General features: G+C 39.9%; 2 protein-coding genes across 14 annotated transcripts; one reads left to right on the top strand and one right to left on the bottom strand.

Annotated features, from left to right (window-relative positions):
* Positions 1-709: 709 nt before the first annotated feature.
* On the bottom strand, positions 710-8,000 carry spaca6 (sperm acrosome associated 6). Of its 5 annotated transcripts, XM_023800534.2 has the most exons (10): positions 7,857-8,000; positions 6,362-6,523; positions 5,823-5,909; positions 5,069-5,140; positions 4,679-4,702; positions 3,245-3,322; positions 2,316-2,419; positions 1,950-2,106; positions 1,319-1,508; positions 710-846 (listed from the first exon to the last, which is right to left on the bottom strand). In XM_023800534.2, the coding sequence occupies exons 3-10, from the start codon at positions 5,875-5,877 to the stop codon at positions 753-755; spliced, it is 774 nt and encodes a 257-aa protein (XP_023656302.2). In that variant the 5' UTR covers positions 5,878-5,909; positions 6,362-6,523; positions 7,857-8,000; the 3' UTR covers positions 710-752. The 5 variants fall into 5 exon arrangements, with proteins under 5 accessions (XP_023656302.2, XP_023656303.2, XP_023656299.2 ...); XM_023800535.2 differs by lacking the exon at positions 6,362-6,523 and having other exon boundaries at positions 7,857-7,991; XM_023800531.2 differs by lacking the exon at positions 7,857-8,000 and having other exon boundaries at positions 6,362-6,775.
* znf541 (zinc finger protein 541) lies at positions 6,772-16,976 on the top strand. 9 transcript variants are annotated; one of them, XM_072702084.1, is made up of 17 exons: positions 7,494-7,648; positions 8,744-8,959; positions 9,141-9,381; positions 9,603-9,799; positions 9,935-10,767; positions 10,954-10,994; positions 11,139-11,241; positions 11,337-11,459; positions 12,083-12,440; positions 13,107-13,161; positions 13,454-13,596; positions 14,372-14,475; positions 14,592-14,667; positions 14,852-14,940; positions 15,054-15,167; positions 15,785-15,921; positions 16,033-16,976. In XM_072702084.1, the coding sequence occupies exons 1-17, from the start codon at positions 7,636-7,638 to the stop codon at positions 16,190-16,192; spliced, it is 3,003 nt and encodes a 1,000-aa protein (XP_072558185.1). In that variant the 5' UTR covers positions 7,494-7,635; the 3' UTR covers positions 16,193-16,976. The 9 variants fall into 9 exon arrangements, 8 of the variants coding, with proteins under 8 accessions (XP_023656291.2, XP_023656294.2, XP_023656290.2 ...); XM_023800523.2 differs by lacking the exon at positions 7,494-7,648 and adding an exon at positions 6,772-6,896 and having other exon boundaries at positions 9,603-10,767; XM_023800526.2 differs by lacking the exon at positions 7,494-7,648 and adding an exon at positions 6,780-6,857 and having other exon boundaries at positions 9,603-10,767.
* The last annotated feature ends 198 nt before the right edge of the window (positions 16,977-17,174 follow it).

Here is a 17,174-nt window from a genome sequence, read left to right as displayed (position 1 = left end):
TTTTACGGCAGGAAAAAAATAATAATAATAATAATAATAATAATAAAAGAGAAAAATCCTAAGAAAAACAATAATGGTCCATAAGCATTTCATGCTTTGGACCCTTAATAATAATCCTAAGAAAAACAATAATGGTCCATAAGGACTTCGTCCTTTGGACCCTTAATAATAATAATCCTAAGAAAAACAATAATGGTCCATAAGGACTTCGTCCTTTGGACCCTTAATAATAATAATCCTAAGAAAAACAATAATGGTCCATAAGGACTTCGTCCTTTGGACCCTTAATAATAATAATCCTAAGAAAAACAATAATGGTCCATAAGGACTTCGTCCTTTGGACCCTTAATAATCCTAAGAAAAACAATAATGGTCCATAAGGACTTCGTCCTTTGGACCCTTAATAAATCATGCTATACAGCGGCAAGAGCACAATAAAACGTTATGTAATTTTCATATTTGAAATAATAAAAAAAAGGTTTTCCGTTGAATGACATTATATTTTCATTTTAAGGAGCACTAACATTGCTCTCAACAAATGAGTTTTCGGTTAAAAAAAAATTGGTTTAGTTGGTAATTAAACGTAGAAAATAATTCCCTAAAGCTCTCAAACTCGAGGGCCTGTCTCTCCCTTCTGCTAGACATTTCACAGTTACCTTTAAGCTTGGCGCCCTCTAATGGTGAATCTCACATTTCCATCAAGGAATACTGTGATTTTCAAAAATGTAATTTATTGCAATATTTACAAGCAATTATTTGACCAAAAATATTTCTATTGGTGGGCCATCAGGTTCTTGATTGCTTGAATTGGTTGTTCTTCTCATAGCCAGCAACCAGTAAAGATACCTGTAACAAAAAAAGTCAAATGTTACAAATCAAACTTAAATCACATTGATGTAATCTGCACCATGTCAATCTGCATGACTACTCATCTGCATATGAAAATTCTAAAATAAAAAAATATAGAATTTTAGTATTTTATATATAGCATATAGTACTTTTAAAAATATATTTTTTAGTGTTTATCTATGTTTTTACCATTTTAGGTGATTTTCTAAATTACGTGAAATTAATTAAAGCACCACTCATTGTTTCCGTCTTCCTATAGCATGTTAGAGCATGTTCTCATACGTGTAAGAGGAAGGCAATTGATGGGAGTCTTGGTCTAAAATGAGGACTGGGCACAGCTTCAGTCCTTACTGTCTGCATGATTGCACATTTGATGAACGTAAACATTCATGCACAGCATCTGACCAAAGTCGGGGGAGAGAGAGAGAGATCTACAGTACATGTGATTGTGTTTTGATCGCATCGTTACCACAGACACAGGAAGGCCAAGAGATGCATCACAGCCAGGCATGCAGTGAGGACAGGGGCAGATGGCAGGCGCGCTGGGCTCCCCAGCCCGTCATGGGGATGGGTCACAGGCCAGTAGTCCTCTTCCAGAAGTAGAACGTCCTCAAATATGTGGTGCAGCTCGACACAAGCTGCGGGGGGCTGAGGGATCACTGCAAGAGAAAGACAGACATTTATTGTGGGCTGAATAAAAGTGGAAAACATTTCCCAGAGAACATATATCAGTGGTGGGCAATCTTATCCAGAAAGGGCTGAGGTGTGTGTGAGTTTTCACTCTAACTCTCTAATTAGATTACTAGTTAGATGACTCATTGGCTGAAGAGTCCTCACACCTGGGTTTGAATAGCTGATCTAAAGGTTAAACTGGAACTATGTCAGACGACTTAAAAATAATGCTGTCCTTGATGTTATTGTTTGTATTATTTTAATCTTCATTTAAAAAATAATAATATATATATATATATATATCTTTTTTTAAAAAACACATTTTTTTGTCATTTTCCCCCCCATGGGGTATCGAAGTAGTATTGTGACAGCCCTAGTCAAAATAATGTTACATATTTATTGCTATTTGAATAGCTCTCAAATCTTACCTGTAAGGTAGTAGTAGTTTCTGATAATGGAATGCTGATTAGAAAAGATCTCACACTGGTAGATGCCCTTGTGGTCAAGGCGGAGAGAAGGGATGGTATATAGAAGATCCACCCCCATGGTCAGCTCCTTGAAGTGATCCACCAGTTCTGTTTTGACCTTAATGGGAATCCAACACATGGAACTGCTTGATTTCTGCTATTAGGAGTGACTGAGGATTTTTGTCATGATGGGCATGGTAATAGATTTGGTGTTAAATAATATAACTTTTCTTCTTTACCAATAATTAATACTTGCATAAGTATAAATTCTCATTTTTTTTCTTGCTCCTTCTCCTGGAGAAACAGGTCCTAAAAGCAGCCTCACACCTCTTCAGCAAACCGCCAGACAACCTCTATGTCAGCTGGTAAGGGGAAGGGAACGTCACAGAAGATCTCCGTCCCGTTGTGTTCAACACCTGTGATGTTTGACCCTGCCACAACAGTCACACAGCACGGGTATTACATGGAGCCTGCCTGATCCAATGTTTTCTTCAGGAGAACCATCACTAACAAAGGCTTTCTACATTCATTGCAACTCAAACACTTAATAATGGCCCCTGAGAGCTGGAGAATGATGCAGTGATTTTGCCACAACAGATGGATAATGAATAGATGTGTGGGAGGTAAGAATCACTGTAGATTTCAAGGTCATTAAGATCACCTTGGGATTTTCAGTGTTAAATGGATTTTACATCTTTGATACACTTATGAAATTTTTGTGCCTGTCATTGATTAAAGTGTCTAAATGCATGTTAAAGTCATCATGTACTAATCTGTAAAAGTGATTTAAAATGGGTATCTTGCAGAAGTATACAAAAAAGTCATTCATTCATTGGTTCTATACTGCTTATCCGGAATCCATGCCTCCAACATTGTACCTGGCCTCCACGGCTCCCCCTGCAGGTGGTGAGCCCAAAGGGGGGTAGACCCATGTAATTGCTTTGGGCTATGCCAAGCTGGGCCCCATCGGTAGAGACCTGGCTACTAGGCCCCCCCCCCCCTTTGGTCTGGCTTCAGAGCGAAGCCCCGGTCTCCCCAGTCCAGGAAGGGTAACATGCTCTATAATATTACTCATCATGAGGGTGTAACTCTCACCATGGATCAATTTGCCTTCAGAGACCCTACCAGGGCCAACAGTCCCCAACGACATAGGTGCTAGGATCACAGACATACACCAACCATTCCACTATGATAAGGTGGCGATTAACGGAGAGGTTTTCAAATAGGTGATTGATTAAGTTGCCTTCGTAACTCACCTGGGCAGTCCAGAGGAAATTCACAGATTTTATACAAACAGGTGACACAATCGTAAGTAGCAGCAGATTCCTGGAAACCTATCATTGGAGTAAAGCACGTGGGAGTTATCTTTTCTAAGTAATGAAAATTGTACATATATAGTTAATGGAGGTTAAAAAAGACTATGTCTGTATAGTATTAAATCATTACATTATGTTACGTTATGCTGTATTATGAGGCAGTATGGGGGCTCAGTGAGTAACGCTGTCATTAGGGGTTTGAATCTAGCTTCTGCTCTTTGTGAGAGTTTAAGTTCTACTCCATGTTACGTGCCTTTTCACCCGCAGTCCAAAGACATGCAATTAAGCTAAATGGCATCTCTCAATTACCCAGAGTGAGTGCGTATGTGCCCTGCGATGTAAGGTACCCCTTGTGATATACTGTACCCTTGCCTTGTGCTCTGTGCTGTATCCAGGAAAAGCAATTAGAAGATGGATGTACAGTCAAACCTCGGATTGCAAGTAACTTGGTTTGCGAGTGTTTCGCAAGACAAGCAAAATTTAAAAATAAATTTTAACTTGATAAACGAGCGAGGTCTTGCAATACGAGTATTACGTATACATGTCTGTCTAGCGTCACGTGATCACAGCTGAGCCAATGGTTCTTCTCTCTCTCTCTCTCGCTGCGGGATTGTAGGTAATCGTTTCCTCACTCGTATAGTCAAAATTTAGTAGAAAAGCACCACCCGAATAAGGGTGTAGCAGTGCGAGTGATGAATCTGTTTAAAGACAATGCAATTTTCACGAAATCGAAAAGGAGGCAGAAGCAGCTGTCATTGGATAGGTTCCTTGTTAAAGTCACACAAAAAGAAAAAGATTCCAGTGAACCAACAGATAGCAGTGATTCCGTTAGTTATAGTGAAAGTCGTCCTACAAAGTAATTCTCCTCCTCTCCTCTCTCCCTCACACCATCCACGATTCTTTTCAAAGGTAAAGTGCAGGTTAATTTGTTTTATGTATTTTTACTTTATATTTTGTATCAATCATTTTTATATGAATATTTTTTGGTTGTGGAACGAATCATCTGAGTTTCCATTATTTTTAATGGGAAAATTCACTTTGATATACGAGTGTTTTGGATTACGAGCACGTTTCCGGAATGAATTATGCTCGCAATCCAAGATTTTACTGTATATTAATCAAAAGTAGTAAAATTGTTTTAAATCTCTCAGGTCTTTTTTTCCATTATGGTGAAGCTTTCAGGATTCTGTTCATGTGTCTGGTCACCTTTATCATGCATACTGTAATTTGATGTGTATAGCTAATGCAGTGACTGATTTTCCAATTTATTTTTGTTAAAAGGACAGAGGGATAGTTAGAGCTGATGAAGTATTACACAGTGAGAAAATACTCTGAGAAGAGGCAATGATGGTTGTAGAAGGAAGTTAAACTCACCACATGGGGGAACACATTCAATAGCTGTGAGAGAATCAGAAAGACAATAATAATAATAATAATATTGACACAGGGCAGCACAGTGGGCTCGAACTGGCGACTTTCTGATCACAGCACAGAGGCTTAGCCCGCCAAGAAATAGCCCCTACTGTAAAGATGCTGTGGATAGACATTGTTTGCTTAAATAAAAATATATGGCTGATGTGGACCTGAACTCCCAATTTGAATGATGTAATTTGTAGGCACAACACTGATCAAGGTAAAATAAGCCAGAGATCATCCACTGAAAGTGAAATCTTGCAGGATCATTTGGTGTGGGAGCAGGTAAGGCGTTGGAGTTTATAAAAAGTCAAGAGAGTTACACATAAAATGAAAATGAGCAGCAGTCACCTCTAGGCAGTCTGGAGGCCTCTGCGATAAAACTGTCTGCAGCCTTCTGTAACCTGTCCTCATAGACAAAGTCTGAATAAACACATGGGAAACAGAGAAGAGTCAAGGCTCTCAATGGTATTCATGGCTGTATCAGATCCTCAGGGCATCTACACCCCTTCTACTGAACTGGGGGTGGCCAATCTTATCCACAAAGGGCTGGTGTGTTTGCAGGTTTTTGGGATAACCTTTAAGTCAGCTCTTCAAACCCAGGTGTGAGGACTCTTCAGGGTTCCCCCAATTCTGGCAGAATAAATTTTCATGACTTTTCCAGTACCATAAGAAAATTTTCCAAAACCCACAAGTTTGTAAAACTAAAGCAGATAGAACAGTATTTGTTAACTATTGACTTCCGTTTGTACATTTCCGTCAGCGCATTGCGGAATGAAGCGGGAAACAAAAATGTAAGGCTAGTTTCCAAAACTTTTCCTCTCTATCCAAGAATTCCAAAACTTATCCAGGGCCTTGAAAAAATATTTCAAAATTCCAAAACTTTTCCAGGTTTTCCATGACCGCGGGTACCCTGACTCTTCAGCCAGTCAGTCCTCTATTTAGTAATCTAAGCAGCAAAAACCCACATACACAGCAGCCCTTTCTGGATAAGACTGCCCACCCCAGCACTAAAACTTTTCACTCTAACATCTCTCTCCAATTCTCCCCAACACCCAAGAAAGTAAAATGACCCATGAATCAGATAGAGGGTGTTACTAGGTACCATAGTGATTGGTTGTCTCAAACTCCTTGATGAGAGGAGTGATCTGCGCCAGCATGATGTTCCTCAGCTCATCCTCATAGCCTCCAGCTGAAGAAAATGATCAGCAACACAAAAAACAAACACACTGGCTAATCATACCCTTGGCCATAAGTGGGAATTAGCGGGAGAACATTTTAAAACGAATTTGAGGAAACACTTCTTTACACAGCATGTAGTTGGAGTATGGAATAGTCTTCCTGCTAGTGTAGCGCAAGCTAAAACCCGGGTTCCTTTAAATCAGAGCTAGATAAGATTTGAACAAATCTGAGCTATTAGTTAAGTTCTCCTCAAACGAGTTTGATGGGCTGAATGGCCCCCTCTCTTTTGTAAATTTCTTATGTTCTTAATTATTTTAAATTATGGATTTTAATATCATAAACTGTACCACTTATGTGACCAGTTCTGTATAGTTTAAAATGCACTCATGTATAGCTTGGTTTTAAATGGCAAAGTTATCTAATAAATAAAAACACAAATTAATTAAAAGGGCCGAATCTCACCAACATGCGCGGCTTGAATGACTTTCGTATTGTTGTTGAAAATTCGGTAGATGGCTTTGAAACAATGGTCCAAATTTACTATGTCATATCCAGAAAGAATGTAACCTTTGCATAGTCGACTAGACTCATCAGCATCTACGAAGCACTGGAAACAACTGAGACCTGAATCCACAAGGGCATAGAGAACCAGCCCCCATACAATCACTTTCCCCATCTGAATAACGTGAACTATCTCGGCATTACAGGTGTACACGATTCGGCAGAATAACGCTCAGATGGGATGTATGATCATCACAATGGTCGGGGAAAGAAGGACCCAGCATGCATATCTACAACTAGCCGTATACCTCAGACCCTATCGACGTTGTTTTTGGCACTTTGGATTCATATGACGCGGTTATTATTCAATAATGAAGGCCGTTGGGCAAAAAACGCGAGACAGAATACGTATCGACAAGGCATTTTTTTGCTCCCTAGACACGGCATTTTTCACTCTGTACGTTTCCCACACCGTAATTTTTACCCTCTAGTCACGGTAATTAATCTGCAGAACGATTTCCCTAGTGTTTGCGTCCCTTCCCCATTCAGGCCGTCGTCGACTAACGACCTACAGTATGCGACTTAAGCCAGAATTGTTAAAGGGTGATCAAGTTAGTCTATTTTATTTTGCGCATGCGGAGTTCTGAGGCTCGCGTGGACCAGACGGCCTGAAAGGGCGGTCGCAGTTGGATATTGCTGCACGACTGCGCCGCCTCTGGCAGCGCCAGCGTATGACAGTGTCTGATCAAACTACCGGCAGCAATGAACTAAGAAAACGATGAAAAAAAGGTTTAAAAAACACCAAGCAGTGTGATTTAAAGATAATTTTATTATACACTATACTATACAAATGATTATTTTTGCAAATAAACCGCGATGGCGGTCGTAAGGCGACGACGACAGGTATTTCAGTGTCGATTAGCGCATCCCCACCACAAACCCTTCCTATACGTTTCGAGAGGCGGTAGGATTCGTAAGTTTGCTACCAGTTTCTGATCAATAGCAAATATTTTTTATTTTATTAGGTGGCTGGTGAGTGATGGGCAGAAACGTCCCTCCACCGTCCATAACGTTAACACGTTAGGTGGGTAGGCGGGCGCGAGGAACTACTAAAGCCGCAAATTAAGTTTGTCTGGGTCTAAATACATAAAATTGGCCAAATTGGAGCTAACAATTCGCCTTGCCCGCCGGAGGAAAATATATCGGCTAGAAATAGATAAGACACCGATGAATGAATGAACGTTAAAGGTGAATATCTAAAAAAACATCTGTTTCAGTAACAGTATAGTGCTCAATAATTCAAAATATTAATTGACATGCAACAGTAATTTCAATAGAGAAAAGCAAAACCCAGTATCAGAATAATAAATTAAGCACCATTAGGCGAACTGTCACTACTAAGTGTCTGTTTAGATCATCCGACGGTTTGGATTATCTTACTATAACCACTACTTACTGACAGCGAAATCATAACAATATGCACCATATGTGCAGCCCCGAAGAGGTTTTAGTTATTGGGACTAAATGTGCTCGGATTGCACTTGAATCTCTGACTCTAAATAAGCTGTTTAGCCCAGTTAGGAATTTTCCGTTAGTTGCGCATGATCAGAACATCAGACTTTGGGGGATATTAATATACGATCAGAATAGCGGAGTGCGGGAGTTGGGTTGCAAACTCTAATTTCTTTTGCTTCAAAAATAAAGATTTCCAAGTAGAGCTGTAAATTCAGAGTCTGGATAAATAGCTATGGGTTGGTTTTAGTTAACTGCAATCTACATTGCAGAAGTCTGCAAATATTTTTCGCACAGCTAGCTACGTATATCTGCTTCAAAATCGTTAATATAAAGTTGGTACAATTTCAGTTTATTATTATTTAGATAGGAAAGAGACGTTTTTTTGTTGACGTCTCGCAGACTGAAAGGACAGATTGTTTTTAGTGCGTATGTAAATTGGAGCTTAATTGGGACAGGTTACAGTTCGTTTATTTTTAGTTTCACTGATTTACTGAAAATTAAGGAAGATAATTCGTACTTTTTTTTAGTAAAGTACATCATATTGTGTTAATTAATGTAAGATGTTACGAAATGCTTCTTTTGTATTGACGTAAGGTTTAGTTATACCTAACGAATTTAAGTCAGTTATTCGGTCAAAAATAGCTAGACAACAATCTGTAATAGTGTTAGCAACAGGAGGAATATGTGAAAAATGGTGACGTTGCAATTATAACACCAGCTGTTGTAATAATAACGTACGCTTTATTTCTTTTGTATACTTAGTTATACAATTTGAGAGCATAATCAAAGAATTTAAGTTTGCACGTTTTTGTATTTATGGATGTGTAGAAATGGAACTTCAGGAGGACACTGTATGTCAGGAGAGATGGTGTGATGCTCAGGTTGGGGGTGAATCCGTCTGTGACGGTTCTAATTTGTGTTTGCCGCTCCATTCTGGCGATCATGCAGACGACGATAGTATTTTCATTACCTCTCTCACACCACCACTACCCTCACCACCCAATTTACATGCAGAAAAAAATCCGGAGACAGATGGAGATTATGGTGAGTGTTGGTATGTCTCTCACTGATATTACCATTTAGAGGATTGTGTGGTGAGTTGTTGGATTTATTAACTGGTGAAGGTTTTGCTTTTTGTGTCTTTTTATGTCTGGATACAGTAAGTGTATTTTAAAATGTTAGATACTGAAGTATAGTAGCCAATAATTCATTGTTTTCTTTTCAGCATCAACAGTAGTGATTTCAGACACCCCATCTGATGTGCTCCTAGGGATGAACGAAGATCCGCTATGGATGTCCAAGGCAGTGGCAGTGTGGCCTGTCAGTGCCACACCTCAGAAGTGCTGTCTTTGCGGTAAAGTTTTTGGCTCGGTTAGTGGCCTCCACAAACACCAGCTTACTCATCTGCAAGACAGACCACACGAGTGCCCAGTCTGCAAACGGGGATTTAAGCGCAGTGATCATCTGTAAGTCTTAAACCAATTTTCTTACAGAACACTATATTCATTGTTGTAATTGTGTTGTGTGTGCGTGTGCGTGTGTATATGTATATATATATATATATATATATATATATATATATATATATATATATATATATATATATATAGAGAGAGAGAGAGAGAGAGAGAGAGCGAGCATTTAATATGTAGCTAAAATGGTTTATTTGTTTGTTTTTGCCTTTCAGAAATGTCCATCTTTTGACACATCAGAAGAGGAAGCAGTTTAGAAGCAGTAAGCCAGCCTTTCAGAAGAGCTATTGTGACAACCAGCCATTGAAATACCACCTTGTACCAAGCCCTTCTGCAAGCACTTTCTGTGATCTTTCCAAGACCAGTCCAACCCAGTGGAAGGGTCGGTTTGCAGATGGAGACCCATTATTGGGTAATTTAACAGATGGCACCAATTATCACTCCATTTATCTCTCTCCGCCCAAACCAGCGTCTGACACTCAACTCTGCGGCACTGGTTCTGCATGTTTAAACAGCTGTGGCGATTATACCAGCTTTGTTTCTTTAGGTGACTCTGGGGCAATGAGTTTCTCAAGGTCAAGTGTAACCGAGGTGCTGGATCCTTGGAGCCAAGGTGAAAATAGAGGCCTCTGTGATGGTGATGATGATGAGCCAAACCCACCTTTAGTGACATGTGCTGCTCCCAAGCAGAACCCTGACAAGAAGCCAGAATCCAACACCTTTGTAGGGCCTCAGTATGGGGAAAGTGACGTGAATATCCCTGTATCAAAATTTCAAGCCCTTGAAGAGATTCTGTTGTTTCAACCCTTTATGGAGGAACAGAGTTTAGGAGAGAATATTCCTGCAGAGTCAGCATCTCCTAAAAGACTCACGCAGAGTCGTTCTGCCATTATGTTTAAGCAAGCACCATATCAGTCTAAGCAGGAGTTTAAGAAAATGTCCCTTTTGGAGCCTCAGCCTCATTCATTTCCTGTCCTCAAAGGATCTGCTTTTTCAGAAACGATGTCAGCTCCAAATTCCATGCCTGATAATATGGACGACCCTCTTCTTAACTATTCTGACCAAGCACAGTCTGCCCACGGTCACATCCCAGTTATGCTACCCTCTGTTCTTGCTTCTTCCTACTCCTGTGAAATGGTACCACCAGAAGCTCCCTCTGCCAAATCCCCAAAGAAAGACAGCAGGAAGAGGGCAAAGAAGACAAAAGTCAAAGAGACCAATCTTCTAGCCCCGCCCCATCCGCTCTCTCGTCCAGACGTGCATTATGCTTCCCGACGCCCCCGGTTGCATCCTCTGCAACTCATTTCCCCAAGTCAGGTGGCCTTGGCCTCTTTCAGTGCCATAAGCGCTGCTGGATTGACCTCTTGTGTGCCCTTCAAGGTGAGCATCTAATCCAGAGCCCCTAAATCTCCTTTCCATTGTTAATGTAACATGAACACCACAAAGGATGAAGGATGGCAAAAACAGTAAGATGTACTTTTTGATTACTATAAATAACACGGATAAACAGAACTCTCATTTTAACAAACAAAATTGAGAAAATGTATGTCCTTTTGATTTGAATAGGTGAATAACTCAGCAGGGGATCAACTAGACACTTGTAATAGGTAAGGATGAGGTAGTGATGCATCCATGAAGCTTTGGAGAAACATTTTGCTCATTTTGCAATAATGCACTAAATCATAAGAGAATTTATGACCTTAGAAATCAATAAGGGGTTTGAGATGATGTGGTGACGCTTCCTCTTTCAGCGAGCAAGCTCTTCCCCAACCTTCAGAAGACAGCATCCAGAACTTTCCACTAGGTGAACCTAGCTGGACTAGTGCTAAAGAGGGTTTTACTGATGAAATGCAGGTATAGTGACTTTTATGTGTATTTTCACTGGAGGCTAAGGACTTGCGTGTAATCGAATGAAAAATTTATTACATTGGTGTTATCCTTTAATTTAGGGTAAGAAAATGGGTTCAGAAGCAGGACATTTGCAGGTGCAGAAGGCCCCATGTGTGGATGACAAGATTTCTGTGATGCCCCTGGTTATTCCTGTATCAGTTCCAGTTTCAGAGAGGACACAGGTACATCACATGATCCTGGATCGCTGGCAATAAGCACAATAAATCAAGAATTCTTATGGAATAAAGATAACATCCAGTATTGTCCTCAGGTGCATAGGACTCAGGAAGATATTTGGTAACGCTTTGCATTAACTGCACCTTCATAATGCTTTTATATTACATTCATAAAACGTTCAGTACACCTTCATAATGTATTCATTAAGCATTCATAAAGTTCCTAACATCCCTTAACAGCTGTAATATACATTAATAACAGACATTATATAATAATAACAATCATTATAATTGTAAAATCATGTAATGTTTGTTATTAATGTATATTATGTATGTATATTACATTAAAGGGATGTAAGGATGTTATGGTATACTTACATACTGCTTATGAATGTTCTATGAATGCATTATGAAGGTGCAGTTAATGCAAAGCGTTACCAGATATTTTAATAGAATATAGTAAATCAGTCAGTGCATTTGAATATCTTGAACATCTTTTTCTATTGGCCAAGGCATTTGCCTCCACTCAGTCATTTTATTTGTGTTTCAGATTGTTTTAGCAGTCTTAAAGTCATGAACGCTAGTTGCCTACTTTAAATCATAATGTTTTTCTTAACTGTCCCAAACAGGAAGGAAAAGGACTTGGCAGTACAAGGGCTTCAAAGAAGTCTCCTAACCTTAAATTCCAGAAGACGCTGTTTATCCCCAGTCCCACCGGCCCGCGTAGCTCCATGCCGCGTGACTTTGCGGGGGACACCGTGATTGGCCAGCAGTGGTGGGCAGCCGGTGCCTACCCCAGTCAGCTGCGCTCCCCTGTCTACTTGGGCGAGCACCTCCTGAACCCCAGCTTTGAGCCCCCACCTTACACACCCCCGCCCATGCTGAGTCCGCTCCGCCCTGGCACCGGTCTCTACTTCAGCACCCTGCCGCCCTCACAGCCCTGCCCCCCCCCTCCTCCTCCTCCTAGCACTTACACAGCTACCCTGGGTTTGTATCACCACAGCCACTGACTGGGGTCACGTTTCCACAACACTAGTACTAGTAATGCATAATTCTATATAGACAATAATTTGGCTTATTATATAGCTATGCTAAATCAAAACTGATAAATATTCAGTTACATTAAAGATTTACCCAGGGGTGCAGTGGGTGAAACCTCTTCTTATTTGAACATATTAAGTACAATAAAACTGAATAATACTGTATAGTTATATTGCCCAGTGATGGATTGGCACCCTGTCCTGGATTGTTTCCTATCTTGTGCCCGTAGCCTCCGGACCCCTGCAATCCTGAATAGGACAAGCGCTTACAGAAAATGGATGTATAGCTATATTTGAAAATGTGACGTGTTAGTCTTAGCAATGTGTAATGATAATTTATTATAAATGTAATTACTTTTTACTAGTTTTTTTTACTAATGTATTTATCTGGATGAATGACTGGTCAGGCTCTCGCACCTTGTGCCCTGCACCCCCCAGGGAGAAAAACCTTAGAGTCACCTATGATCAGTAGAAAAACAATACTGTCATTTGTAGCTATTTTCTGTATTAGGGAATTCCATGTCTGCTCATCCTATTAGATAAAAAATATGAGTTCATAATTTAATAATAAAAACGATCGGCATTCGTTATGCTCTTGTTCTCTGCTTTTCAGACATGGCCGATGGGATCTCTCTTGTGATGGATGACACTATTGTCACTATAGAACCGTGAGTTCTCAGTGCTTTGACAATCATTGTAATGACTGCCATTCATCAGTCTTTTGAATAAGATTATTTTTAGTGGATGTCTGTGAATTCAGTTTGGCCTGTTTATATAGTACATCATAATGGTTATCTAACCCACAGACGTAGGAAAGTTGATCAGATATGAATGAAAATGCATAAAATATGAATAATTGTGATGCACATTTATTTACTCGGATTAGTGTCAGGTGATTTCTTCCTGATTTATTGTTGCAGCTCCAGCATGACCTATGTGAACAGACTCTGTTGTTTGCAGGAGAATCAATGTGGGTTCTCAGTTCCAAGCAGAGATCCCTCCACTGCAAAATCTGCTGCTAATCCTGTATGATGAGCATCCAGCACAGCTGGTCTGGGCCCCCTGGGGGGATATCGATAGCAATACAGAAACAGAGAAAAGAGGTGCGTGCATAGACTCAGAAAATGCTAGGCTGAATGCCAGCCACATACACCATTTTTAAATATATTTTTACTGGTCTGTTTAGTTTTAAAAGGCCTTGTGTATTCTTTATTCTTTCACAAAAATTTTTTTTTTTATAATATTTATATTACATTCAGAATGGGTAGGGTGTGTCTCAGTGGGCTAAGCCTCTGTGCCTATAATCAGAAGGTTGCTGGTTCAAACCTGACTTCGGCAGAGTTGTCATATCTGTGGACCCTTGGGTAATACCCTTAACCCCCAGCTTCCTGGGTGATGCTGGGGTAGGCAAATTGAGAATTTCCCATGGGGAATAATGAATTATTATCTGCTTTATGCCCTGGGGGGTTGAGCAGCCAGCTGCCCTTTGACCCCCAGAGGTTTTTTATTTTCCTTGCTTGGGAGTTTTTGGTTCCTCTTCTCCCTTGTCATCTAGCTTTCTTTTATTTCTTTGTCTTTCCGTTTCACTGTTTTTGTCTTGTTCTCTATTTATGACGTTGCACTTATCACAACACACCCATGTAAAGTGCCTTGGGGCGAACTCTGTTGTGAGAGGCGCTATATAGAAATGAATTGAATTGAATTGAATTATAAAGAAATTTAAGATATACCCAAAATAATTCATTCAGGCTATTGAACATAATGATTTGGGGTTGACCAATAATCACATGTACAGAAATAGCTGTAAGTATATTAACTTTCTACTTTATTGAGGTTTAAAAACCACAATGAATCATTGCGTACGACTTTATTTTTCAGTGACGGCCCTGCTGGACTTGTCATGTTCCAGTGTGTTACCAGGAGGGGGCACCAACACAGAATTGGCTCTGCATTGCTTACATGTGGGACAGGGAGATGTCCTGGTATGGAAATAGTTTCATTCACTGTTAATCCATTTATCCATTCATTTTCTTTCAACACTGTTACTGTTAATTAAGTTACTATTTCACTAGTCATTTACTCACATAATTTATTTTAGGCTGCCCTGGAGTTACTTTTAATCAAGGAAGACTACCTTTCTTCTTCCTATCCCTTACGAAATTACCACTATTCAGGTAATAATCACATCGCTCTATAAGCTCATGAGAAACCCACAGAGAGACAGTGAATATTAGTTTTTAATTTCAGAAATGAATGGATGAATATTCTTCATTTCAAGATTAATGTACCAAACATAAAAGCACATAGAGTCTGGCTGTTAGGATTCTGAGAGAAGCTAACAAGGTGACTGTTTATCAGGCTCAGATTGTTGGAGTCCTCAGGAAAAAAGACTGTTCTGTAAAGCTCTGGTGACCCACGGCAAGAACTTCCAACTCATTCAAAATATGGTGAGAGCTGTCAAATCATACAACCATATGACTCATTGACATACATGCGCAGTAAGCTGCCATTAATGAGCATCTGAGGAGCACAAAGGGTTAACATACAGAGTCTTTCCCAGTTGCAGAACAAGTCTGCAGCACAGTGTGTGGAGTATTATTATGCCATGAAGAAACTACAAAAATTCAAGCAGCGAATCCAAGGGGCAGCAAGGAAAGATCGATTTACAGAACCTGTAAGTAAAACCCGATACGTAAATATACTCTCTACTTCAGTACCCTGCCGCCCTCCTCCTCCTCCTAGCACTTTACACAGCTACCCTGGGTTTGTATCACCACAGCAGTATCCTCCACTGGCAGTGGCCTCTTTCAGCAGGATAATGCATCCTGCCGCACTGCAAAAATTGCTCAGGAATGGTTTCAGGAACATGAAAATGAGTTCAAGGTGTTTATTTGGCCTCCAAACTCCCCAGATCTCAATCCGATCAAGCATCTGTGGGATGTGCTAGACCAACAAGTGTAATCCATGAAGGCCCCACCTCACAGGTTACAGGACTTAAAGGATCTGCTGCTATCATTTAAGTGGCAGATACCACAGGGCACCTTCAGAGCCCTCAACGGGTCAGAGTTGTTTTGGCAGCACGAGGGGACGACACATTATTAGGCAGGCAGTTTTAGTGCTGCGGTTGATCGGCGTATAGTTTTGTGCTGAAATCCACTCTGAGTTCTTCCCAGTAGTTTAGTAAGAAGGCCCATTTATGTAAACATGAATCATGTTGAAGGAAATTCCATTATAAGTGGGGTTAGTAATGAAGTGTGATTCATCCAAGAATTCACCACATTTCTGTGACAGAAAATGGAATTGCCTGGAGGCCAAGTGGAGTATTCCGTTAAACATGGAGCCCCCCAAAAACACTTAAGTCCAACAGGAGCTCAGGTTTTGCCAGCCAGTCATATTGAGTTGAAGTACATCTGTGAGGTGTGTGGCCGGTGAGTAGATCAGCCTCATAGGTTCCTCAGGGAAAGTACAGCCTCGCCCATAAGATTTTTCACACAGTTTTGTGTTTGTTTTGTACACATCTTCTGCATCTTTGCTCTTAGGGGCTTTGAGAAGATTAAAAGTCGCAGCGCCCATATGAAGACTCACCGGAACCAAGAAAGGGCGTTTCGAGGTAGCAACAGCTTGCCTAGTTGCTATTCAGGAGAGGCTGGGCTATGGTCAGGTCTGGAGAGCAGAAGCTCCTTTCATTTTCATAGTTAAGGCAAATTAAGGCCTGGCACACGTTCAAGATGTAACTGTTTGCAAAGATTAGCACGGTCTCTTATCTCCCTCACACTGGTAAACAATACAAAGGATCTGAATATTCTGAATAATATTTGAAACTATGTAGAAGCAGGGTAAGTGACAGAAACAGAATTTGGTGCATGCTATAATCCATATCTATTCCGACCCACATTTGAAGATGAAGAAGTCTAACCAGATCAACATGGTAATTCCTTCATACCCATGTTACTATGACGAAGTGCACCTTTGTGAGCACAAACCAGAATCTGGCCATAATTCTGGTAAAATTTAAAGAAAATGATCTGATTACAATGCCTCCCCATTGTTTGCCATTTTTATTGTCTAATATAACAATGCTGTTTAGTGTTGTAGTTTGTTCATGTTATGAAAACATTGTTTTTGGCCTTTTTTCAAATTACAGCTCTTAAGATTTCTCCAGGGTCCCATTATCTTAGTGATAAATGTATAACAAATTAATATGTCATTTAAGATGTGATTAAGATTTAAGAAATAAACATTTTTGTAATATGCATATCCATAAATATGATTTAACATAATACCATTTCATATTTCTGTAAAAATTTGAACTGTGGTCTTTGTAGGCCTCACCTGGATACCTCTCATCTAAAGGAAGTTTTAAATTCCTGAAGGAGAACATATGTTCAGTGCGGTTTGCTACTTTAAATGTGTTGATTATTATGTAAACCTGTTATTATTATTCATTGTTCTCTGAAAACAAATAAATAACAGAATGTCTGTCTGTAATGTGCATATTAAAAAAGGGACACAACATTGTTCTACGCAAGAGGGATGCTTTATACAACAATATTAACATAAAGACATTGCCTTTGTAATCACACATTCTGCTTATGTTTCAGTCTGATGGATGTTACATATTGCTAATAATTACATTTTAGGCCTGATGGCCAGTCGAGCCTGGAATTTACAAGAATACTTA

The sequence above is a fragment of the Paramormyrops kingsleyae genome, chromosome 18, assembly GCF_048594095.1.
Source record: "Paramormyrops kingsleyae isolate MSU_618 chromosome 18, PKINGS_0.4, whole genome shotgun sequence".
Taxonomy (NCBI): domain Eukaryota; kingdom Metazoa; phylum Chordata; class Actinopteri; order Osteoglossiformes; family Mormyridae; genus Paramormyrops; species Paramormyrops kingsleyae.
This window is presented reverse-complemented; position numbering and strand designations above follow the sequence as displayed.